The sequence below is a fragment of the Oncorhynchus gorbuscha genome, linkage group LG19, assembly GCF_021184085.1.
Source record: "Oncorhynchus gorbuscha isolate QuinsamMale2020 ecotype Even-year linkage group LG19, OgorEven_v1.0, whole genome shotgun sequence".
Lineage (NCBI taxonomy): Eukaryota > Metazoa > Chordata > Actinopteri > Salmoniformes > Salmonidae > Oncorhynchus > Oncorhynchus gorbuscha.
Genome location: NC_060191.1, coordinates 46437896 through 46463590, shown reverse-complemented (window position 1 = coordinate 46463590; position 25695 = coordinate 46437896). Strand labels below are relative to the sequence as shown.

The window sequence follows — 25695 nt, the reverse complement described above, 5'->3', positions numbered from 1 at the left end:
AGAGCTGTTTGCAAAGACTGCCTGAAATTTCAGCCTGTCTTGGTGTGATGGAGTTTTGGCCTGTCTGGTAAATTTGTTAATAGACCAATAAGATAAGAGTTCCAAATCTCTCTGCCAATAACATTTCGTTTTCCCCTCCCCACTCCAAGACAGTCCCAGCAGAAATCTTGCTTGAATAATCGCTATTTGCTCAGTTATTTGTTTCTTTTTTATCATTTTAATTTAAAACATTCACAGTAAGATACTTAATTGTTACCCTGAATTCATTTGATATCGATATAAAAACGGCTGCGTTGGACCTTTAACGAAGGCCATGTTTGACATTTTGATCCACCAGACCATAAGACAAAAGTATCTGGTAAATTCATTTGGTAGAACCAATCACAGCCCAGTATATTTGGTTGTAGCGAGGAGGTTAGAAGCAGGTTTGGTACAATTCCATTCTTTATTCTTGTTCTGAAGACATACTATAAACAAGGAAAGACTCGAATGGAAAAAAATGTTAAATGAAACAGAAAAATTCCCCAGTCGATCTTAACAACACTGGCTAGAGAACTGTGGCCACAGATGCAATACATATGAAAAATAGTTCATCTTTAGTTATTTTCTTCTTGTTGAACTTGTTTAAATTAACACTGAAATAGTCTCTTCAGAGAGAAATTCACTGTTTGTCCCACGGAGCACAGAGGCCATCACTGGAAGTGTGTGTGCGCTCCGTGACACTGTACGCGTGTGTGTTTGCACAGTCCATGAAAGGTGTGTGTGCCGTTTCTGTATATTTCAAATGGAGGCAGAACATCCTCATGTGTGCTTCTCTCTCGCTTTCCTGCTCCCTCTTTCTCCTCTTCTGCGGTTTGGCAAGTGTCCTCCCCTATAGTGCTGCCAGACGAGCTTTCTGGCACTCCACAAACTCATCCAATAACACTGGCCCTGCAGAGAGAGAGTAGTGTTAGCGTGAGGGACTGTGTATGTATGGGTTTTAGTGTGTGTGTATGTTTTTTAGTGTGTGGTTTAGTGTGTGTACTCACAGGCTCCATCCTCGTCATAGTTACTGAGGTCTGTGCTGACTGTACGACTAAACTCTAAGACGTTATACCACTGGTCCTTATTCATCACCTTGTACTTGGACTGCTGCAGGGGACGAGAGATAAGCGAGGGGGGTGAAAATGGAGGAAGAGAGTGTAGAAAAGCAGGGAGGGAGGAGGACAGAGAGAGAAGAGAAGAGAAGGAGATTGATATTTGGAGCGAGTCAATGCAGGAACCACACAGCTGTGTTCAACATAGGGTGTGTTACCTCCAGAAACTGGTTGAAGACAGGGAACAGTGGCCATGTTCTCCCCAGTAGCAACGCTAGCATGGACTTAGCTGTGTCCATGTCCAGACTCCTCTGGTCCTTATCCTGGGGGAGAGAATGAGAAGAAGAGCAGAAGGAGAGGCAGATGGAGAGTTAAGAGAGATGTTAAAGAGGGAGAGATAATGTAAGTACATCTGCCATCCAGACCCTCTCCTCAGGAAGTCAAACCATTTCCTGACTATGGACCAGTGATAGAGGACTCACTCTGGCAAAGTCGAAGGCGTATCTGTAGATGTTTTTAAAGATGATTGTGTCGTTGAGCTGATTGCGCAGGTAGTCCAGTTTCCCCTGTAACCTCTCTATGCAGTCACACCTATAGAGGAGGAGGGGGTCACAAACAAACACGGTTTCCCAGTCACACCTATAGAATCAGAAGCGTCAGAAACAGACATGCGATGTGGTAAATCAAGGTTACTCACTGTAGTAAAGTCATTCCCTTAAGCCACTCCTCCTTAGTGAAAAATCCCATATTTGGTGCTTCTAGTTTCCAGGCTAAAACTAACATGATTATCTGAAAAAAAGAGAGGGACAGAGAGAGGGGGGAAGAGAGAGAATATGCATCATAATTATCAACAATGGATGATGAGTGGGTGAAGAGAAAAGAGGAAGACTAACGTTTTCTGGTTCCACACCAATGTCTTCACAGAACTTCTCCATCCCCTCTGGACCCAACACCTCATCTGGACCTGGCACACACACACGGGAAGCATGCACAAAACACACATAGAATGGTATAAATGACTCAATACTTAGTGACCAATAATCAACTTGAGCTTTCCTTGTGACTTAAGAGTTCTAATCAGAGTGTGTATCAAAAGTTAATACAGCAACCTATGACCATCATGATATGACATAGTGCCTTCAGAAAGTATTCACACCCCCTTGACTTTTTCCACATTTTGTTGTGATACAGCCTAGTTTTAAAATGGATGAAACAGATTGCGTCATCGGCTTACACACAATATCAAAGTGGAATTACATTTTTGGAAATGTTTTACAAATGAATGAAAAATGAAAAACGAAAATCGGAAATATCTTGAGTCATTAAGTATTCAATCCCTTTGTTATGGCAAGCCTAAAGTTCAGGAGTAAACATGTGCTTAAGGCAATAATAGTGTTTAACATGATTTTTTAATTACTACCTCATCTCTGTACCTCACGCATACAATTATCTGTAAGGTCTCTCAGTCGAACAGTGAATTTTAAACAGATTCAACCACAAAGACAAGGACGTTTTTCAATGCCTCACAAAGAAGGACACCTATGGGTAGATGGTTAAAAATGAACAAACACAGACATTTAATATCCCCCTGAGAATGGTGAAGTTATTAATTACACTTTGGGTGGTGTATCAATACACCCAGTCACTCAAAGCTACAGGCATCCTTCCCAACTCAATTGCCGGAGAGGAAGGAAGCCGCTCAGGGATTTCACCATGGTGACTTTAAAACTGTCACGGAGTTTAATGACTGTGATAGGAGAAATGGATAAACAACATTGTAGTTACTCCACAATACTAACAAATGAGTAAAAAGAAGGAAGTCTGAACATAAAAAATATTCCAAAACATGCCCCCTGTTTGCAATAAGATAATAAAATAAAATTGAAAAGAATTTGACAAAGAAATAAACTTTATGTCCTAAATACAAAGCATGATGTGCATAATGTTTGAGGGCAAATCCAACAACACATCACGGAGTACCACTCTTCATATTTTCAAGCATGGTGGTGGCTGCATCATGTTATGAGTATGCTTGTCATCGGCAAGGATTAGGGAGTTATTTTTAGGATAAAATAAAACAGAATAGAGCTAAGCACAGGCAAAATCTTATAGGAAAATCTGGTTCAGTCTGCTTTCCAACAAACACAGAGACAAATTAACCTTTCAGCAGGACAATAACCTAAAACACAAGACCAAATATACTCCGGACTTGCTTACCAAGATGCCATTGAATGTCGAGTGGTCTAGTTACAGTTTTGACTTAAATTGGCTTAATCTATGGCAAGACATGAAAATGCTGTCTAGGCATGATCAACAACAAACTTGACAAGAGTTTGAAGAATTTCAAAAATAATAATGTGCAAATACTGTACAATCCAGGTGTGCAAAGCTCTTAGAGACTTACCAGAAAGACTTATAGCCAATTTTCCTCTACTGTAAGAATTATCATCAAATCAACGCAATATTATCCCCTTTAATGCAACATACTGAAACGACAGATTCTATTGCATTGACAGTCATGACTCTACACAGACCGGTGCAGCATAACCAATCAGAGCTTCAGTTTTCCTATATGCAAATAGTCCATTGCCATATATGGATCTGTGCCATTCACTTTGAACTGGACTGTGTTTAGAGCATGAGTGGTCACAAGTAGATGTGCTTGTTTTGAGATCAAAGCAAAAGCTGCATGTAGCCAGTTATGTACATTTGTTCGTATTCTTTGCTAGTAAGTAAGTTATTAGCTCAGTTATAGCTCATTTCTAGTCAGTAATGGGGGAGTGGTTTCATCCTACAAGAGCACAAAACAGGTGCATTTCTAGCCATCTTTGAACTGCCAGTCAGGTACATAGCTTTTTTCTATCTTTAAGGGGCAATTTGAGTCTTGAATAAGCTAAGTAACCAATAGGCAGAGGGTAGCATCATTTGTCTCAATTCCCTGTAATATTGGTAAGGGAATAACAATGCATTTTATTTTGTAAAGTGATTTCTTGCATCAAACACCACATGTTCAGCCACCTTGTCTGTAGGACAAGCGGATAACCAGGTTAGTGTCAATCCCTAAACGTTTTTTTCAAAAGTCTCATAGAATGTAGGCCTACATTGAAGACCACACATTGGCTGCTACTGTAGGCTGAATACATTTTGGGATACATTTTCTCCATTGTTTGTTATGGTAAGCCACTCTTCTAGACCTACATTATGATCAAATAGCCACAGTAGCCTACTAGGCCACTGTCATAACCTTAAAGCGGGTACAGCCTCAGTGTTCACAGTAAACGCGCCGCCCGCCACAAGTTGCACAGAATTTTCACAATATTCAAGTTTGTGCTCAGCAGTCCAGAAATTTGCTCAGTGCTGGAAAATAATTGTGGGAACATTGCCCAGAGCTGTAATCACTACCAAAGGTGTACATGTACTGACTCAGGGGTGTGAATACTTATGTAAATGAGATATTTCTGTGTTTTATTTTCAGTAAATTTGCTAATATTTCTAAAAAGATGTATTCACTTTGTCATTATGGGGTATTGTGTGTAGATGGGTGAGAAATAAGTCAAGGGGTATGAATACTTTCTGAAGGCACTGTACCTGTGTACTCGTAGAACCAGGCCAGACATTTCTTATTGGAGAACTGGTCCTCTGTGCTGATCAACCGGCCTGGAGCCTGGGGTCTGCAGAAACTACAACATACAGGATAGAACACAGTCAGAAACGACAAGGCGGAATAGAACACAGTCAGAAACTACAACATACAGGATAGAACACAGTCAGAAACGACAAGGCGGGACAGAACACAGTCAGAAACGACAAGGCGGGACAGAACACAGTCAGAAACGACAAGGCGGGACAGAACACAGTGAGAAACTACAACATACAAGACACAACACAGTGAGAAACTACAAGGCGGGACACAACACAGTGAGAAACTACAACATACAGGATAGAACACAGTGAGAAACTACAACGCGGGTCAGAACACAGTGAGAAACTACAACGCGGGTCAGAACACAGTGAGAAACTACAACGCGGGTCAGAACACAGTGGAAACTCAGAGAACACAGTGAGAAACTACAACGCGGGTCAGAACACAGTGAGAAACTACAACGCGGGTCAGAACACAGTGAGAAACTACAACGCGGGTCAGAACACAGTGAGAAACTACAACGCGGGTCAGAACACAGTGAGAAACTACAACGCGGGTCAGAACACAGTGAGAAACTACAACGCGGGTCAGAACACAGTGAGAAACTACAACGCGGGTCAGAACACAGTGAGAAACTACAACGCGGGTCAGAACACAGTGAGAAACTACAACGCGGGTCAGAACACAGTGAGAAACTACAACGCGGGTCAGAACACAGTGAGAAACTACAACGCGGTCAGAACACAGTGAGAAACTACAACGCGGTCAGAACACAGTGAGAAACTACAACGCGGGTCAGAACACAGTGAGAAACTACAACGCGGGTCAGAACACAGTGAGAAACTGAGAAACAGTGAGAAACTAAACGCGGGTCAGAACACAGTGAGAAACTACAACGCGGGTCAGAACACAGTGAGAAACTACAACGCGGGTCAGAACACAGTGAGAAACTACAACGCGGGTCAGAACACAGTGAGAAACTACAACGCGGGTCAGAACACAGTGAGAAACTCAGAGAACACAGTGAGAAACAGTGAGAAACTACAACGCGGTCAGAACACAGTGAGAAACTACAACGCGGGTCAGAACACAGTGAGAAACTACAACGCGGGTCAGAACACAGTGAGAAACTACAACGCTGGTCAGAACACAGTGAGAAACTACAACGCGGGTCAGAACACAGTGAGAAACTACAACGCGGGTCAGAACACAGTGAGAAACTACAACGCGGGTCAGAACACAGTGAGAAACTACAACGCTGGTCAGAACACAGTGAGAAACTACAACGCGGGTCAGAACACAGTGAGAAACTACAACGCGGGTCAGAACACAGTGAGAAACTACAACGGGTCAGAACACAGTCAGAAACTACACAGTCAGAACACAGTGAGAAACTACAACGGGTCAGAACACAGTGAGAAACTACAACGCGGGTCAGAACACAGTGAGAAACTACAACGCGGGTCAGAACACAGTGAGAAACTACAACGCGGGTCAGAACACAGTGAGAAACTACAACGCGGGTCAGAACACAGTGAGAAACTAGAGAACACAGTGAGAAACTACAACGCGGGTCAGAACACAGTGAGAAACTACAACGCGGGTCAGAACACAGTGAGAAACTACAACGCGGGTCAGAACACAGTGAGAAACTACAACGCAGAACACAGTGAGAAACTACAACGCGGGTCAGAACACAGTGAGAAACTGAACACAGTGAGAAACTAAACGCGGTCAGAACACAGTGAGAAACTACAACGCGGGTCAGAACACAGTGAGAAACTACAACGCTGGTCAGAACACAGTGAGAAACTACAACGCGGGTCAGAACACAGTGAGAAACTACAACGCTGGTCAGAACACAGTGAGAAACTACAACGCTGGTCAGAACACAGTGAGAAACTACAACGCGGGTCAGAACACAGTGAGAAACTACAACGCGGGTCAGAACACAGTGAGAAACTACAACGCGGGTCAGAACACAGTGAGAAACTACAATGCGGGATAGAACACAGTCAGAAACTACAATGCGGCATAGAACAGTCAGAAACTACAACACGGGATAGAACACAGTCAGAAACTACAACGCGGCATAGAACATGGTCACTCAACAGAGTCAGACAAATGCATTAGAGGAGTTCTCAGGATATACAGTGTCACACACACTCCTCCCCCTCTACTTTCCTGTGGACTGACTGAGGTCTGTGTTGCATAAGGGGACAAATATGTGCTGAGTGTTGAGTTCTTTTAGTCAAGCAGCCAGGCTCACTGCACAGAGCAAAGCCAGCAAGCAGCAGCTGCAACACACACGGTGGAATGGGTGAAGAGGAGGGTTGGGTGAGGCAGAGTTCCACTACAGCTCTAAATACAGCAGTATCTGTGGGGGGGGGGGGGGGGGGGGTATTAATCATCCAATAGTGGAGGATGGTGGGAAAAGTGGTGAGGTGAGGAGCAGAAGAGGTGGGTGAGAGAGGAGGACATGGGGTGGTGATTGAGGAGCAGGGGTGACGGGTAGTGGGTAGTGTTCCTCACCAGGTGATTTTACACTTCCTGAGTCCCGGGTCATCTGACCCTGAAGACTTCCTCTTCTTCTTCACAGGCATCGCGGAGTCACCACACGGGTTAACTAGCTGGGCTGGGTCCACACACACACTGAATGTCATCTCACCCAGCCCGAAAGCCATACCATAAACAGTATACTATTTACAGATAGTATATAGGAGAAGTACCTATGTATTTCTGGTCTCCTTGTCCATTCAAATCTATAAGATTCTATAATAAAAACACAGTTTACAGTGAGACTTGATGTGATGAACTACATAGTACAATAACATTATAAAGCATACATAAAGACAAGACGGTATGGTCACATCACATAGCTAATCAACTCTCAGAATGCCCCCACTCTGGCAGTGGCTCAACTAGCTATAGTACTGGGCCATCCCAAAAGTTCACTCGTGAGTCTGTTAACTTACAAATCTGTCCAGCGTATGTGATATTGTCTGTAGATCTGCCTCCCCAGCCAGTCCGAACACTGTGTACTATCCTACAGCAACAGAGAGAGAGAGTGAGGGAGGGAGAGGGGAGATGACATATTAGCTAATATACTGGTAAGCTATCTTTGTCTTGTGTAAGTGGTTTTCGCGGTTGTGTGCCAGACAAGGCGTAAACCACAGATCAGATAACTCCCATGTTTAATGTTAGCCAAATGGCTGTATATTGAAGCAGCTGGCTAGCCTAAACAAACAGATCTCATTCAATGTGGACCTTAGCCCATTCAATACAGTAGCTGCAGTGGTGTAGTGCTGCCTGGAGAAGTGGTTATACTCTCATTTTCTGTGTTTATGTACAATGTAGGCCTACAGTACAGTACATGTCATGTCAGTTTGAAAACCAAATGGATAAAAATCTGATATAATTCTGCCAGGTAGGATTGCTTTGCAGTCAACATTAAATTGGGAAGGCCTTAGGAAATGTTAATTCAAACAGCGCATGATGACTGAATTTGCAAAGATTCAACCAAGACTAGACAAAACTTTTTCAATACCTGCTTTGCATACCCATCGTTTCCTTAGTTAGCATTTGCTGTTAGTAACGTCTTTCCTACATACCCTACCGGCTACCGTTGTCGTTATTTTGTGAGCTGTTCCATGTAACCAATTGAGAGGCACGCTCTTGCTGAAACTAGGCTGTGTGTGGCGTGCATGTGAATACGCTGAGTGTACAAAACATTAAGAACTCTTTCCATGACCGACCAAGTGAATCCAGGTGAAGGATATTAATTCTTACTGATGTCACTTGTTAAATCCACTTCAATCCGTGTAGATGAAGGGGAAAAGAGAGGTTAAACAATGATTTTTAAGCCATGAGACAATTCAGACATGGATTGTGTATATGCGCCATTCAGAGGATGAATTGACAAGACAACATATTTAAGTGCCTTTGAATGGGGTATTAAAGTAGGTTCCAGGCTCATAGGGTTAAGAACTTGTAGGGTCCATGCCCCGACGAATTGAGGTTGTTCTGACAGGGGGTTGAAACATCAATGATCGCTACTCTACTAGCTAGCTAACCAGTTAACGTACATAGAACTACAACAAATAACGATATTCATCGACACACATGTAGGAGTTTCTCGCAATTGTTGTCGTAGGTGCTAGCTAACGTTAAACACTGGTCCGAATAACTGCGTCACCGTAAGGAAGAACGGAGAGAAACATTCATAAACGCACTGTAACTGGTAACTAGCTAGATAGCTTGTCTAAATATTAACTATAGTACAATGCCAAAATACGGAACGGTTGTTATCAAAAAAACAATTAAAAAACATACAAGATCTCGTATGACAGGTCTAGCATGAGTACTAACGTTAACTAGCAATGTTAACTGCGATTGCGAAGCCAAAGCAAAGGCTAACCATATGCATTGATGTTCCAAATCAAATTATATTCATCCCATGACCCGAATACAACTGGTGTAGACTTTACAGCGAAATGCTTGCTTACAAACCATCCCAACGATGCAGGTTTTAAAATGGCACATTAACTTACCAGATGAACGTTATTTGGCAATCAATTAAGGTTAACTAGCTAACGTTAAGTGAAACAAGCAATATAATCTCGATCTGGCTAAATATATACATGTAATTATTCAACGTTGTGTATAAAGAGCACAACAATACACACGACTGGAGCTTTGCTTTTTTGTAGTTATCAACAAGATTAAGACATAGCTAGCCAGAGTTAGCTAAAAATGTAAGCTAATTAGCTCGCTAACTAGCCAACTAACGCGGGTAGCTAACATCCAGCTAAACAGTTCGCAGGTTATTTCTGTCATGATGTTCAAAAGCCAACAGAGTCGAATACGTCCGACCATCTAGCTAGAATACATGGGGTACAGGGATCAGTTGAATTCGACCAAAACAATGGAAACGATTAGCTGGAATGTTAACTAGCAACGTTAGCGAAGTTAGTTTCTCAACAGAACTTGAAGTCAGAAAACTAGCCGTTGTTGGCTAGCTAAATATTTGCCACAGGTTTACGTCAGTTCATCCACCTGTTACAAAACCGTTTTGGATATTATAATTATGTGAATATTTTACGCAAACCTTGAATTCCAAGAGTTGTATTTCTTTTTATGCGAGTAGATCATGTACTTTCACAGTTGATCACTTCCCAAGTGGTAAAAGCAAACTGCTTTCTTCCGGGGAAACAGAGAGCTATGGAACGTACCACCTGATTTCAAGGGGTGCGCGATTGAGTCGTACTAGCTATGAAAATAAATCACATTACAGGTCTAATTATATCGAAAATACATTTTACCGTGTTTGATTTAAAATATCGAAAGAAATATAGCTACAGATTATTACTCAGGCTCCCAAGTTGCGCGGTGGTGTAAGACACTGCATCTCAGTGCAAGAGGCGTCACTGCAGTACCTGGTTCGAATCCAGGCAGCATCACACCCGGCCGTGATTGGGAGTCCCATAGGGTGGCGCACAATTGGCCCAGCGTCGTCCAGGTTTGGCGTCATTGTAAATAAGAATTTGTTCTTAACTGACTTTCCTAGTTAACAAATATATATTATAAATAAATAAAATGCCAATAACAGATGATCTTCTGTGCCATAAAGTGTCAGACCTCTTGGAAGAGGCCATGACACGTTAACATACAGGAAGGCTACTATCAAAGTACAATGAGAGGAAGAAGCACATGTTCATCTGTCTATAGAAATCATCAGAAGACAAAGGGAACCAAGAGCAGCGGAGATGGCTCTCTTTACAATACAGTTTTTATTAGCCAGGAAATAAATTATATTTTTAAAAAGCAGAGTCATGAACAAAAATAAATAAAATAATGCAGCACATCAAAGAAGTTGAGTCCAAAAGCCAGAATACTCCCATTCAAACAATATACAGCATTATATATGTTTTTCTCAAACTAGGGACACACATTCATCTGGTAATGTTATGATCAATAAAACCTAGGTACTCCAGATATGCAAGTAGGGAAGGAGAGGAAGAGATAGATGGGTAATCATAAGACATGCATCTACCATCATCACAACCACACTTAAAACTGAAGCAAGATGTCAGTCTAGTCTCTTGACACAATAAGACCTGCTCTACCTGACATTTCTGTGCAGAGAGAAAAACATGAATTATTACAACAAAAGTTGAGTTTATGTCCTAGTTTAATACTGTTCATTTGTTGTTACTCATAAAGTGGCAAAAATTGTCATCTTAAAACATTGTTGAACATGGCTAAAATCTAGAGAAGTGCTAAGTTTATCAGAATGAGTTACATTAAGTACATTACATTACTCTGATAACATATCTTAAGAAGAATGCACTAATTGTAAGTCACTCTGGATAAGAGTGTCTGCTAAATTACTAAACTGTAATAACACTTTGTCAACGTTCCAAATGACACCTTATATAGTGCAGTACTTTTGACCAGAGCCATATTGGCCCTGGTCAAACAGTAGTACACTAAATAGGAAATAGGGTGGCATTTGAGACACTCTTCTTCTCCAGGTTGTTTTGATGCAACAACTATAGCAGTGATGCATAACCATTAACGTCAGATACCAGGGAAGGAAGACATGAAAAACAACAATGGTACTAAATCCAGTCTACCTGCTGGACACAATGTCATTCAGTGGACGATATAACTGCATAAACTGTCAATGATGATATTAACACACACTTTTTATTCACAAAGCGCTGATATCCTTCAGAGTAACTGTTCAAAAGTTGAACTAGTCAGTCTGTTGAGAAATGTAACTAGCTCATGTGGAGAGCCTCTTATTGCCAACAGTTTACAGGTAGTAGAAGAGTTATCCACACATTACATCACCTGATAGAATAAACAATGAACTATTTTGGCAATAATCAGTATGTGTGTACGTGTGTTTCTCATAGGTGTACACTGTAGAACAGTGGACTATACAGTACTGGGTAGATATGTAGTGTGTATGAATGAAACATGGTAGGATGAAGTAAAGCCATGGCATCATGCCCAAACAATTCATAACTGCTAAATCCCAAGTAATGTTTCCCTCGTCTGACAATCACTTTGTCTTGAGGTGTCTAAATTGATTCCAATGTGGTTGCATTCAATTCAGTGAGAGAAAAGAGGAAATTGCTACCTAGCCTGCATCCCAAATAGCCCCATATTCCCTACATAGTGCACAACTTTTCAGTAGAGGGCTATGGATCCTGGTCAAAACTAGTGCACTATATAGGGAATAGGGGGCACAATTTAATTTCCCACACTATAACATTATCCCAATGCCAATAGCAAAACCCAAACAAAAAGAGTCAGAGGGATAGTGTTATTAAGTCATCTCATACATTTCATCTTGTAACATTAATAAGTGGCTATCACCTAGTATCCCGCTACAGACCGGACCTATTTATCAAACACTCGCATACAATCTCATACAAACAAACCACATTGATACAAATTAAATAAATAAACAAGTCAACAACACACAGCCCCAACACTTTTCTAGTTCTTCCATCCTCACCCCACTCATATACTGCAACACACAATCTTCTGTAAAAGGTGGTGGGTAGGGTACATTAATAGCAACACTGCAATGCCATTTCTTTAGCAACATAACCTCTCACCACAGGAAGTGCTCCAGCAGTTGGGGCTCTCTAGATATTGCACTGGAGGGATTCTACTATTCTATATATAAAAGGAGAATATAAACTACTTTTTCCTATATAGGAAACAAATGACTTTTCCCTTTATAGGGAATTTAAAACTACTTTTTGCCCCTAAAATTATTTATTAATATTTTCTAAATATAGGCAAGTCAGTTAAGAACAAATTCTTATTCACAATGACAGCCTAGGAACAGTGGGTTAACTGCCTTGTTCAGCGGCAGAACGACAGCTCGGGGATTTGATCCGGCAACCTTTTGGTTACTGGCCCAGCTTGCTAACCACTAGGCTACCTGCCACCCTAATACAGTACCTAGGGAATATGGTGACATTTGGGAAGAAACCTGGGTCATGAACAGTCATGACACCCACTCATGGTCTGACAACAATACACCTGTCATATCATGCACTGGCTATGGATGGGGGAGAAAAGAGGAGAGGTACAGGAGAATCCAAGATCGCTAGAGAGCTTTGTGACTTCAATCGATCGATTGGACGACGCTGTGCAGCATTTACAAACGATACACACAACAGTTCACAAAAATAAAGATGAGCATTGAGAAGGAGAATGAAAGTCATATATAAAACCATTCAGACACATTGACCTACAAGGTAGGAAACAGAAAAGTGATGGTCTCGTTTGTTCTCACCCTACGACTGGCTGATACGTATGGAGCCATGACCTCTGAGGGTTGTGGCAGTTGGGGGGGGGTGGAGCTGGACGGAAAAGTGACACACACACACACACACACGTGTGACGGGACCTCAGATGATTGCAAGACTTCTAAGGAGCAGCAAGCTGTCAAGGTGCAGACATACACACACAGTACATTTGGCAAAATACACTCCTCTCAATGTCCACTCCATAATGATATAGACTACTAGTCCATTAGGCCTCCTGTCTGTCTGTCTCTGTGCGGACTGCGTAAGGAGGGTAAGGCAGGGAGAGTTTGTTTATTTAATCATGTCTCTACTGTGATACTGAGACTGTCAGTCAGCCCCACTGTCCTCCTCCTCCTGGCCCCCGGGTGGCGCCACAGTCTGAAGACTACACCATCTATCTCATACAACTAACTGGCCTGCCCCTTCCCTCCCCCCTCCGGCCACAGAGAGACTTCCTCTTCTGAAACAACCACTGCTCCCTCCCTCCTCTTCCTGTGTTTCCTCTTCCTCCTGCAGCAGTGAGGATCCAGCCAGGTCAAGCAGTAGGTAGGTAGGTGGTTCCAGTCCAGGTAAGTGGGTTCTATGCCATGTAGATAAAGGTGTTGATGTCAGTCTCGTCCCGTTTGATGTATTTGTGTTCGATGAGCCACTCGATCTGTTCCTTGATCATCTTTTTCTGGGGCAGGAACATGTTCTTAAGGATCTCTACCAGCTCTGTCTGTAGCTGGGCGTTACTGATCCTCTTCCTCATCTTCATAATCTGGATGATGGCCTCCTGGAGAGAGGTGGGTGGGTCAAACAACGTACAGCATTATATCTTTACTCAATGTAGTGCCACACATTCAACTGGTATGGTTATGATTTTCACTCTAGGCTTGCAGGGTGGAAGGTAATGGTGCGCCATTTAAGTCTTGGGGGGGGGGGGGGGGGGGGTGCTGAAACTACAGGTTCCTCAAGTTGTACCTTTAAACTTGTAATATTACCTGGGTTCTTAATATTCTCAGCTGGACAATGCCCTCGTTCTCCTCCTCTCTCATTCGCTCCGTGGTCAGCTGCAATCGACCAATCAGATTAATCTTGCCTCTTTTCTGGACCTTGGAGTTTTTACTAAGAAACAGAGACTAAAGAACTCAATATCCCATCAGATATCACACCTGAAACTGCTCCGCAACAGTCCATCCCATCCAGGTCTTCAGTAGGAAACCATGACAATATAGCTTTCATCAACATTCAACATTCTCCAAAATGAATGATGAGTTAGAATACATACAGTTAGTTACATTAACTAAATAGAACATGAATTAACATTGTAAACCACAGCGGTTGCAGTGAGGTGCAATTAAGGTAGCAAAACTCTCCCATCTTTCCCAAAATCCCAGGTTTTCCAGAAATTCCAGAGATTCCTGGAATCAGGTTGGAAAAAGCAGGAAAATCTGGAATGCTTCAATAAGTAATTTTTTGAAAACGTGGGAATTTGTGGCAAGTTACCAGAATGTTGTAATGCTAATTACATTCAATGCCTTTATTTAGCTCTGGGGGCTCACACATTGTTGTGGGTTCAAAGCTAGTGTTGTCGCTACGTACATGAGAGAAAAGTCCTGGTTGATGAAGAACAGGGTGCTGTCAGTGAAGTCTTTAGGGGAGGAGACTGAAGGCTCATAGGACAAAACCTGTCTCTTCAGCTTAGGGAATGCTACCAGAGACTAGAGACAGAGAAGAGACAGCAGAGAGGGAAAGAAAGAGGTCATTTGTTTGTTCTCTCAGGCTCTTCTTTGTGTATGAACTGTGTTTATATTGGCATGTGTGCCAATCCCAGAGAGTGTGTGTGTGTTACCCAGAGTGTGCGTCGTAGCTCAGCATCAGGCAGCTCGGTAGCCAATTTAAGGTTCTCAAAGCTGATTCGCTCCCGCGGCCGCTGGTTCCAGGCGAATAGGACAGCCAGCTGAAAGGTCGTGACCTCAAGGTCATAATGACCCATTTCATTCTTGAAGGTGATCTAAACATACATGCACGCACACAGGCATACACCCCCCACACACACACAGGGAGAGGAGGGAGATTAGTATTCCGTTGGACATGATAGTAGTTTTTCCACAGATTATATTTCTGAGTGTGTGTGCACTTTGTCTGTCTCTATCTCTCTGTGTCTGTATCTCCCACTCACAATGCCATTGGACATGAGGTGGTGCCAGTGTAGTTTCCTCCCGCTGTGGTTCCTCTTGTAGAAGTCTTCTACCTCTGGGATCAGATCCTCCAGCTCAGTAGGCAGAGATACAAACACCTTCTCACTGCTCCTCGACCACGCCCCCGCATTCAGGATCTTTATATTCACACTGTCAGCTGGAGAGAGAGACAGAGAGAAGGGGGAGACAGAGAGAGGAAGGAGAGAGAGAAACAGAGAGACCGACAGTATTAGTAGATTACTATGGTACATCAGCAGGAAGAGTATGGAGGCCGTGGTTAATAATCACACAAGCTCAAGCCATAGGTCTGTGTGTTTGTTACCTCGTAGAGCAAGTGTGCGTTACCTGGTAGAGCCAGCTTGTTGTGTTTGTGCATCTCCTTGAAGACCTGGTTGAGATCATCCGATACTTTAATGTCCTGGAACATCCTGGCCAGCTTATTCACATAGTCTGCAGGCATCCCCACCTCCTACAAACACACATGACCCAGGGGGAAAAACACAATCAAAAGGGGGTATAGAGAGAGAGAGAGAGCGAGAGAGATAAAGAGTCTGTGTGTTTTTACCCTGAGCCACTCCACCATGTTCTCTTCTATCTCGCTGTCAGCTGAGATGTCCAGGATCAGTCTTCTGGTCAGGTGGGCTTTATGGTACCTCATAAACACATCCTTATTCTGAACATACTTCAACACCAGCAACTAGAGAGAGAAGGGAGGGAGAGAGAGAAAACACACCATTATTCTGAACATAATTCAACACCAACAGCTAGAAGAGTTCGGGATGAACAGGATAGAAGACTACGGCTGCATCCTAATTCCACACCCTTCTCGTCATGGATTTCCCAACAGCCAATGTTTACACCAATCAAAGACTAAGTGTTTGAGAATGGGGGCTCATTCTACAGTAGTAGGGTAGAGTCTTCACCACTTCTTTGAGTTTGAGTTCTATCTCCTCTGAGGTGAGTTTCTTGCTCAGGGTGGTTTTCCTCAGCAGCATGTCACAGTAGTTAGCTAGCAGCTCTGGACACTTCGACTCTGGCTGGGTTTTCAGACCTACCCTGTAGAGAGACACACATATGAATAGTACACATAGAAATCTAATTACTAAAACAGGCATCTACATTCAAGTCTATGGATGCATCCCGATTCTTCACCCGTTCTCCGAAGTCTACACGTGCACACTTTCTTGCGTGAATTTGACAATAATGGAAACTACCTCCAGCCAATTGTTACACAAATCATATGCTTTTAAATCCATGACGGGGAGTGTGAAAATGCACCCTAAGGAAAAGGGTAAAGAATCAGGATGCAGCTAAAGTTTTGTGATGGGTGGACCAGCAACTAACCCATAACCAAGGAATAAATATAAACATAAAACCCAGGTTTGTCTTACCCTTTCTGTTTGAGGGGCAGCTCCAGTTTAAAGATGGTGGCATCGTTCACTACAGCTTTGTAGGCCTGGAGAGAAACACAGAACTGTCAAAACTCCCGCTCTCTTTTTTTTTCTCCTCCTCCTCCACCCACCCCCACCCCCCTTTTCTCTCTATCTGCTCCATTCACCCACTTTTTGCTCATCTCCCTTTTTTTCTCCTCCGTCCATCCCTTCTCCTCCCCATCTCTCTGCTCCTCCATTCAATCTTCTCCCTTCACCCCATTTTCTCTCACTGTGTGTGTGTGTGTGTGTGTGTGTGTGTGTGTGTGTGTGTGTGTGTGTGTGTGTGTGTGTGTGTGTGTGTGTGTGTGTGTGTGTGTGTGTGTGTGTGTGTGTGTGTGTGTGTGTGTGTGTGTGTGTGTGTGTGTGTGTGTGTGTTACCTTGTCTCTGGCAGTGAGGAATCGAGGGTCGTCCTGAAAAGCCTCCTTCACCAGTTTACTGAAACGGTTAAACAACATCAGCAGCTGCTCCACGTACTTCTCAGAGTCCTACACACACAGGAATAAGAAGAAAAACATACAGATATACTAGCTGATGTTGAGTGTGTACATGTTTTACTATACTATATTTTACTAGTACCAGAAGTCCTCACAAGAATAGTAACCAACTCAAATTCAGAGAAGTGAGGACATTTTAGGCATATCAGTTAGGATTAGAATTAGGGTTAAGGAAAATAGGATTTTGAATGGGAATCAATTGTTGGTCTGCAAAAAGTCCTCACAAGTATAGTAAGACATGGCTCTGTGTGTGTGTACATACAGAAGTGATAGTCTCTGCAGCAGCCACCATATCAGCCAGCCCAGCGTTCATGATGTGATCCTCCAGATCTTTCAGCATGGGCTCTATCCCACTAGGAACCTTATCCATCAGGGAAAACATCAGGTGGAGCTCTGCAGGGTGAAGGACATTAACGTCACACAAAGAAGGACCCTCCTCTACAACCGGTCCCAAGGCTGGTGGGTAAAAGTAGTACTGTAAAGTGTTACTCACTGTCTGTCTCGTTGCGTTTAATCATGCCGGGACATTCGGCCAGGATGGTTTCTTTAAACGACGTCACCAGAGCGTTCACACAACATTCCATCAGCTGAAAAGAGACATTAGAGACTGACATTGATCTACCTCATCATCTGTTGACTGTGAATATGAGTTTAAACCAGTCTATACAGACTCATGGGTAAACAGTCTGTCTACTCACTGCTTGGACAGAGTTACATTCACGACGAGTCTCGAGGTATCGAACTGCCCTCTTCTCCTCTTCCCTTAGCTTTGTGTCTGCCTGCAAGACACACACGATCAGTGAAATTGTCACAACAACAACACACGGACACGCACTCTCTCCAACACACACAGAGAGAGAGAGAGAGAGAGAGAGAGAGCAGTCCTTACATATTTCATGTAGTTCTGGACTCCATTCTGCTGTAGGTATGATGGGGCCTGTGTTCTGTAAAACCTCTCAGTTGAGTCCAGGTAGGCCTTCTCAAAGTTATCTCTGTAGATCTGGAGCTTGTCTTCAGGGTTAGAGCACAGGTTGACTACACACACACACACACACACACACACACACACACACACACACACACACACACACACACACACACACACACACACACACACACACACACACACACACACACACACAGTCAACATACCATACTTCACAAAAACTTACCATATAAAATATTTGGATGGTTTGCCACTCAGTGTGTAGATGTCCTACCATATGATTCTCGTACTCCTATAACCAGCTGGGAGTCAAAAGCCTCTCCCAGCCTCTCAGCGTGAACCAGCTTCATAGCACTGTCCTGAAGACGGCTTTTTATGTTGGAGAAGATCGACTCGTTCCATGTGTCCAACATCAACTAGAAGAGAAGCCGATGGGTAGAGGAGAGAGGAAAAGAGAGAGTGTAAGTAAGCAGGATGAGACAATTGACACATGCTATCAAAAAGAAGAGCATTGTCCATCTCTCCCCTCTCTCTTCCTCCTCTTCCCACTCTCATCACCTTGCGTACGATGCTGTCCTCAACGTTAGACTTCTTGTTGCTGCCCTGCTTCCCCATCAGTGTGATCTCCAGCTGACAGAACGGTTTGGGCAGGATGTCACACTGTGTGAAGAACTTTCGCCACTCCACAATGTAGGCCTTCAGTAACGCTGTGTCATCCTGATGACTCAACACACGCTGCCATGGAAACACAGGTCAGAGGTATGTTGCATAGGTAGAGGTCAGGAGTTTAAGGGTAGCCTATTGCCTGCAACCGTCATCACTGTACTGGAAAGCGGTGTGTGTGTGTGTGTACGCAAGCATGTGTGTGTGAACAGCACATTCCAAACTCAAATGTGATTTCACCCCTTGCCAAAATCCTTCCCCTGTAACCCACATTCCCGCTTACATTCTGAGCTTGTTTGATGAAGTCTAGGATGTCTTCTTTGAGCGCCTGGTGGATCTTAGCTGGGCCCTTATCATCCCATAGACACACAGCATGGACGTCTCTGCAACACACAATAATAAGCATAGGGTTTTTGTGTGTGTCTGCTTTGCAGTTTGGTGTGGTGTGATGCAGTGTGTGTGTCTTACGAGAAGAGGTCAAACCACTGCTGCTTGGTGACAGCCTCCTGTCTCAGTAGCTTGAGAACGATGGGCCTCATCAGGTCCCACTTGTCCTCAAACTGCAAGGAGCCTTTATTCTGAAGAGAGATGATACTACTGTTACTACTCAGGGTCGTATTCATTAGTGCACACTGTCGAAAATGTTTTGCAACAGAAAATGAAAACAAGTGTTTATTTTTGGACAATTTCTAGTGGGTTCGATTCCCGGGACCACCCATACGTAGAATGTATGCACACATGACTGTAAGTCGCTTTGGATAAAAGCGTCTGCTAAATGGCATATATAAGTAGACACACCTGTTTGCTTTTGTCTCGTGCCATATGAGTATGACTCACTACTCTCCACCACACTACCCAGTACCTAAAACCATTCATTTTGAATAGCGCCAGAGAACGAACACAGTTCATACTTACTAACTAACCCATTACTCAGTAACTTGCTACTGCCTGACGCTGTTCAGAATGAGCGCATGTTAAATAGTAATTTTTATAATTCTATTATTTTAAAACATAACGTTACAATGATCCAGTTCGCTAAAATAAAACCTGCTTCAACTAAAACATTAGCTACAGACTACATTGTCAACAGTGTAGTTGCACCCAACTCTGATAAATCTGTAACAGTCAAGACTGTAATATGTAGTTAGTTAGCTAGCTAGTAACACTAACATTATTGTGCTGGAGAGCTGTCAAACGGAACTAATGTTAGCTTGCCAATTCAGCTCATTGTTCCACCACCTGAACAAGCCTGCTGCATATTCTCTTACAGTTTGATGTGGACAGATACTACAATGAACTGTGTATGATATTACTGACGAACTGTCAATTTAAAATACGGAATGTTATGCCGGTGACAACTCAATTGCACGTTAGCCAGATGGCTGGCTAGCTAGTCTTAGCATCCCATGCTAGCTAACTAGCAAGAAATACATATCTGTTTCCTTCAGTGCAAAAATAAAAGCTGACAAACAGTGTCCGTTGTCGTTTTTTTTTACTCCTTCATTAACTTATATACATCCAGACTATGGGCATCGGGGCGCATAATTAAATCTGCAAATCCGGGTAAAATGTTCACGTGAGAGGCTCTTACCTTTAACAAATTCGACGTCGCCATGTTTCCTCCAACTTGTGCCCTCCTCGCGCAATCTCGCGAGTGTGTGGTTGGAGGGGATTAGGTCATGGAGCTTCCTATTTAGCGCAATAAAATAGACATGTAGATAAAAAGGCTAAATATTTGGCCAGATTACAGTATTGTGTCATGACATGTTATCTGCATTTTTATGTGCTGCTCTTTGCACTTAAGACATTGCACCAAATAGGATTTTGCAGGTGTTGGAAAATGCATACAGTAGGCCACAGTTGCCGTGGCTGGACCAGTGCTAAATTTAGCTTTTGACTGCCATGGAACCACTGAGTTTTATTACAGGTCAGTACATGATATGTACAGTAGCTATGTGACTTGGAGACAAGTGAGTAACATAGAGAAGGGATATGGACCCTGATTGAATCCACACAGCCTTTCTCTCTATTCCGTCATTCAAGCCTTTCCTTCCTTGGAGTAATTACCTGGCTGAAATTAAGTAATCACTGATCTAAATACCCCCCAACCCAACTCCCACAGTTTCACACACCCCACTTTCACCCACTTTTTAACACCCACTTTCATTCATATGTTTAAATCCACACAGCCTTCCTCTCCTATCCATCATTCATTGTACCAGCCACTTTCATCACTACTAAAAGCACTAAGTGATCTTTGCACTTTGATTAGAGAACACTGTTAATCATTCAGCCCAGGTAGCACAGTAGAAAGGAAAACGCCTCAGTCCAGGCAGCACACAGCAGTGTATTCCCCATCCCAGTACCCCACTGTTACAGTGAGACAACATGGCTGAGAAAGACACAGAGGGGATTATAGCTACAGACCCCAGCAACAATGATGATAGAAAATGCCTTATTATCCGGAAGCTTATGAAGTTCAACCCTAAAGAAGTGTTTACGTGGTGAGTCTATGAGGAGAGAAAACTCAATTAGAAAGAGAGAGAGAGATGTTATAATAGTGATGATCTGGATCCCATATGGCACCCTATCCATTATATAGTGCACTACTTTTAACCAACTCCCTATGGGCTCTGGTCAAAAGTAGAGCACTATATAGGGAATGAGGTGCCATTTGGGACATATAGTGATGTAGTGGATGTCTTTCAATGTCCAAGAATGTGTCCACTGTCCAGTAGCCTAGTCCGAGTTGTGTATGTCCCTGGCAGATAGCAAACAGTAGCCTGGACGGAGTTGTGTTGAAACTCTAATGAAGGCTATAGGGCCAAAACATGTTGCTTTTACCAATAAAGACACAGCTTAATCAATGTCCACTGTCTTCCAAGAGTTGCTGAATTTCCTCTTCACGTATACCTTTGTCCTAACAGGCAGCTGGTGAAGACAGTTGCTATGGGTCAGGGTTTGGCTGCTCTCATCTGCGGCACAGCAGTAACATCCCAGTACCTGGCTTCAGACTACCACGTGGACACGCCCATGCTTCAGAGCTTTATGAGCTACACACTGCTCTGCCTAACCTACACCACCGCTCTACTGTTCAGAACAGGTACACACACACACTCTCAGGCACACCAACGTGCTGTTCTGAAGAACAGGTAGTCTCTCTCACACACACACTCACGCACACCAATGTTCTGCTTTGAAGAACAGGTAGTCTCTCTCTCTCACACACACACACCACCCCAGGGTGCTCCTCGTCAGAATATTACATTTGTCAACTCTATAAAATGTCATAATTGTGTAGCAGTGCAATAACCTCCAGGCTACCCTCTCCTAACGTGCTGTAGGGGATGAAAATATGTTTCCAATTTTAAAGAAGAGGTGGTGGAAGTATCTCCTACTAGGCTTGGTGGACGTCGAGGCTAACTACACTGTGGTTAAGGCTTACCAGTACACCACACTCACCAGTATACAGGTCAGAACTACGAGAGGGTGTGTGTGTGTATGCCTGTATGTTCTTGTTTTGTGTGTGTGCGAGCTTGTGTGCCTGCTTGCCTGCCTGTGGGTATGGGTGTATGCGTGCGTGTGTGCTGAGTTACAGTAGGGCAAAAAAGTATTTAGTCAGCCACCAATTGTGCAAGTTCTCCCACCTAAAAAGATGAGAGAGGCCTGTAATTTTCATCATAGGTACACTTCAAATATGACAGACAAAATGAGGAAATGAAATCCAGAAAATCACATTGTAGGATTTTTTTTAATTTATTTGCCAATTATGGTGGAAAATAAGTATTTATTTTAGTGATGGCTGTTTAACAGTCTCTCGTTCCCAGCTTTGATGCACCTGTACTGACCTCGCCTTCTGGACGTATGTGACTATTCTGGTGTGTCTCTCTGTCTTCCAGCTGCTGGACTGTTTTGTGATCCCTGTGTTGATGATACTCTCCTGCTGGTTCCTGAAGACGTGCTACAGACCTGTGCACTACGTCTCTGTGTGTGTCTGTCTGCTGGGGGTGGGGGCCATGGTGGGAGCTGACCTACTGGCTGGACGAGACCTGGGATCCAGTAAGGACCCACTCCATTCATTAATTCATTACTTTAATCTCTCAGTTCATATAATAAATAGTAACATATTGACCACATCTCTTTCCTCATCCTCCTCTTCTATCTATCTCCTCTCCTGCCTCTATCCTTTCCTCTCTCTCTCCTAGCCTCAGACATTCTGTTAGGTGATGGCTTGGTCCTGCTCAGTGCCAGTCTATATGCTGTGTCTAATGTGTGTCAGGAGTACACCGTCAAACACCTCAGCAGAGTGGAGTTCCTAGGCATGGTCGGCCTGTTTGGCACACTCATCAGTGGCATACAACTGTAAGTGTGAGTGTACACATGTATCTGCATGTGGATGTGTGTGCATGTTCAGGGAGAAGGTAGTAGAACGGGAATGTGGTTGATTTGAGTGATCTGCTGTGTTGCTACAGGGGCGTTCTGGAGCATAACAATGTGGCAAACATCCAATGGGACTGGAGAATTGGTTAGTACCACAAAATAAAATATACAGGGAACTGCCAAAATTAAGGAAATTAGGGATTCAAAGTATATTGAAAGCAGCTTCTTCCACACAGGTGTGGCTCCTACGTTAATTAAGCAATTAACGTCCCATCATGCTTAAGGTCATGTATAAAAATGCAGAGTTTCCCATTATTTTACCTACCATGGCTAGAAGAAGAGATCTCAGTGACTTTGAAAGAGGGGTCTCAAAGGAGCATAGGGGGTTGAAAGGGTGTGTGTGTATGTCTCAGTCACCAAATCTCAATCCAATTGAACACTTATGGGAGATTCTGGAGCGGCACCCAACACAGCATTTTCCATCAACAAAACAACAAATTATGTAATTTCTCATGGAATAATGGTGTCGTATCCCTCCTATATAGTTCCAGATGTTTGTAGAATATATTCTAATGCACACTGAAGCTGTTGTGGCAGCTCGTGGTGGCCCAACGCCCTATTAAGACACTTTATGTTAGTGTTTCCTTTATTTTGGCAGTTACTTGTACATTCGTTGATATTTTGTATGCATTTTCTTATTGAACAGATAGGACAGCGTAAAAGAAGGAAAGTAAGGAGAGGGTTTGTTACAAAGTAGCTGTGGGTCTGGGATTCGGTAGTGTTAACCACTAGACCACCTCAGGCCACTCTTAGGATTACAGAAGTGGTGGTGGCAAGGTTACAGAGAGTACAGAATGTCTGCTGTGTCAGCTTGCAGAAGAACAGTTTCCACAGCTCTTTGCTGCTCTTTATCTTGTGTTTTATTGGATCTGCAAAAGTTGATCTTCCTTGTTTATAATGATTTTTGCCCTGTATAATGTTTGTGTTTTTCTGTTCAGGCCTAGTGTTCGCTGACTATGCCCAGTGTATAAGTAGAAGATATTAGTACTTTGTTGATTCCAACTTGGGAAATTGTTTTATTACCACAAGCATCATCAACGATTACACAGACAAGGATCAATAATATTCAGATATGAACACATGATAAAATATTAAAAAGACAGATGCACATTAGGAGCGATAAGAAAAAAATATTAGAAATGCTGTTGTCTGCCATACTCTGGGAAAACAATGTTCATTTTATCATGTATAATTCTTCTCTCCCCAGGCCTGCTGTTTGCTGGCTATGCCCTGTGTATGTACACCCTGTACAGCTGTATGCCCATAGTGGTCAAGAAGACCAGTGCTACAGCAGTCAACCTCTCCCTGCTCACTGCAGACCTCCTCAGCCTCTTCTGTGGCCTGTTTCTCTTTCAATACACGGTTAGTACACACACAGCACACACACACTGGGGATAGTAGGTACAGTAGGTTGAGCCATTTGACAGTTCAGTTGCTGATTGTGTTTCTCAATAGATAAAGAGACTAGTTAATCAATGATTTGATGACTCCAATGATGGATGATAGATTGATTGATTGCTGCAGTACTATGTCTGTACTCACTGTAATCTCTTTCTAACTAGTCTATTCTAATCCCTGTGCGATCAAGGAGGCAGTTGTGATAAGAACAGAAACAGAGATAGCAGGATCCATCCCACTAGAGCTGTCCTGTCACAGGACACTGCTGTCCTTATTTTAAAACATCTTAGTCCTGAAGAGAAATGGTCACCGTGACCCTGTTCAGTGTGTTGATGACTGTTAATGTGTAATCTCATATAGCACATCTGGTGTGTGTGTGTAGTTCTCAGGTTTGTACATGGTGTCTCTGGTGATCATCCTAGTGGGCTTTGTCGCATTCAACACCGTGGCAACGACCCCTGGCCCTGCAGACCCTATCGCCCCCTCCGTGGGCTGGGAGGAGGGCGGCTACGACAACCCTGATGACATCATCGAAGAAGTGGTGGTGGCGGTTTTGGAAGAGGAAGAGGGTGAACACACAGGGGTGTCATGGAATCAGAGAACACAGAATAAGGAAATACCAGCAGTGGGACGGAGTACCAAGATGTGATCTGATCTACTAGATGAGCACTTCCCAACTGTCTATAGCTGTTAAACTCCTTGTCTCCTTTCTTTAATTTGTGCCATTCTAATACATCTACAGATTGACAGGTGTATATATGTACAGTATAGGTGTGTTGTAATATTTGTCCACTAGTTGACTTGGCAGGAAGAATAATAAATGTTTTATTCCACATTCATTGTGCGGTGTGTCAAGTTAATGAGTGATTCTTCATTGATATCAAACCTGGTTGGAGCATAAACCCAATTAAGAAAAATATTTTCATATAAAGAATATTATATGCAGGGCTCAATGCGTGCAACATTACCTAATTAAATTATTATTATTTGAGACAACAAAACAAAAAACACAATCGAAGAATGGGACCCTCGTTTTTTTAATGAAGAAATACTTGATACTTGAAATCTTTGGAATGAGGTCGCAC

At 43.0% G+C, this 25695-nt stretch overlaps 3 protein-coding genes across 4 annotated transcripts; 1 reads left to right on the top strand and 2 right to left on the bottom strand.

Annotated features, from left to right (window-relative positions):
• Positions 1–426: 426 nt before the first annotated feature.
• On the bottom strand, positions 427–9972 carry dcun1d5 (DCN1, defective in cullin neddylation 1, domain containing 5 (S. cerevisiae)). 2 transcript variants are annotated; one of them, XM_046314961.1, is made up of 11 exons: positions 9827–9898; positions 7695–7765; positions 7449–7491; positions 7252–7354; positions 4665–4756; positions 1970–2040; positions 1774–1865; positions 1559–1667; positions 1295–1399; positions 1029–1131; positions 427–930 (listed from the first exon to the last, which is right to left on the bottom strand). In XM_046314961.1, exons 4-11 carry the CDS (start codon positions 7320–7322, stop codon positions 872–874), a joined length of 702 nt encoding a protein of 233 aa, XP_046170917.1. In that variant the 5' UTR covers positions 7323–7354; positions 7449–7491; positions 7695–7765; positions 9827–9898; the 3' UTR covers positions 427–871. The 2 variants fall into 2 exon arrangements, with proteins under 2 accessions (XP_046170917.1, XP_046170916.1); XM_046314960.1 differs by lacking the exon at positions 7449–7491 and having other exon boundaries at positions 9827–9972.
• Positions 9973–12624: 2652 nt separating this feature from the next.
• Positions 12625–20467, bottom strand: LOC124005536 (cullin-5-like). The gene is made up of 19 exons (XM_046314896.1): positions 20364–20467; positions 19241–19350; positions 19056–19155; positions 18668–18844; positions 18384–18525; positions 18053–18198; positions 17862–17942; positions 17657–17750; positions 17426–17556; positions 17047–17154; positions 16627–16691; positions 16159–16291; positions 15801–15932; positions 15581–15704; positions 15217–15392; positions 14887–15048; positions 14637–14755; positions 14036–14159; positions 12625–13827 (listed from the first exon to the last, which is right to left on the bottom strand). Exons 1-19 carry the CDS (start codon positions 20385–20387, stop codon positions 13633–13635), a joined length of 2343 nt encoding a protein of 780 aa, XP_046170852.1. The 5' UTR covers positions 20388–20467; the 3' UTR covers positions 12625–13632.
• A 625-nt stretch (positions 20468–21092) lies between these two features.
• On the top strand, positions 21093–25447 carry LOC124006397 (solute carrier family 35 member F2-like). The gene is made up of 8 exons (XM_046316389.1): positions 21093–21276; positions 21700–21875; positions 22117–22244; positions 22672–22831; positions 22978–23134; positions 23245–23297; positions 24420–24574; positions 24993–25447. Exons 1-8 carry the CDS (start codon positions 21161–21163, stop codon positions 25257–25259), a joined length of 1212 nt encoding a protein of 403 aa, XP_046172345.1. The 5' UTR covers positions 21093–21160; the 3' UTR covers positions 25260–25447.
• Positions 25448–25695: the final 248 nt, after the last annotated feature.

Excerpts from the sequence above, each read along its gene's own strand:
- dcun1d5 (XM_046314960.1), bottom strand. The coding sequence starts at position 9,870 with ATGATCTACTCGCATAAAAAGAAATACAACTCTTGGAATTCAAG. Across the intron at positions 1,866-1,969 it reads TTGGTGTGGAACCAGAAAAC|ATAATCATGTTAGTTTTAGC; the intron begins GTTAGTCTTCCT and ends TCTTTTTTTCAG. Across the intron at positions 931-1,028 it reads CTATGACGAGGATGGAGCCT|GGCCAGTGTTATTGGATGAG; the intron begins GTGAGTACACAC and ends CTCTCTCTGCAG.
- LOC124005536 (XM_046314896.1), bottom strand. The coding sequence starts at position 20,387 with ATGGCGACGTCGAATTTGTTAAAG. Across the intron at positions 19,156-19,240 it reads CAGTGGTTTGACCTCTTCTC|AGACGTCCATGCTGTGTGTC; the intron begins GTAAGACACACA and ends TGTGTGTTGCAG. Across the intron at positions 16,692-17,046 it reads TCCTCACTGCCAGAGACAAG|GCCTACAAAGCTGTAGTGAA; the intron begins GTAACACACACA and ends GTTTCTCTCCAG.
- LOC124006397 (XM_046316389.1), top strand. The coding sequence starts at position 21,161 with ATGGCTGAGAAAGACACAGAGGGGATTATAGCTACAGACCCCAGCAAC. Across the intron at positions 23,298-24,419 it reads CCAATGGGACTGGAGAATTG|GCCTGCTGTTTGCTGGCTAT; the intron begins GTTAGTACCACA and ends TTCTCTCCCCAG. Across the intron at positions 24,575-24,992 it reads TGTTTCTCTTTCAATACACG|TTCTCAGGTTTGTACATGGT; the intron begins GTTAGTACACAC and ends GTGTGTGTGTAG.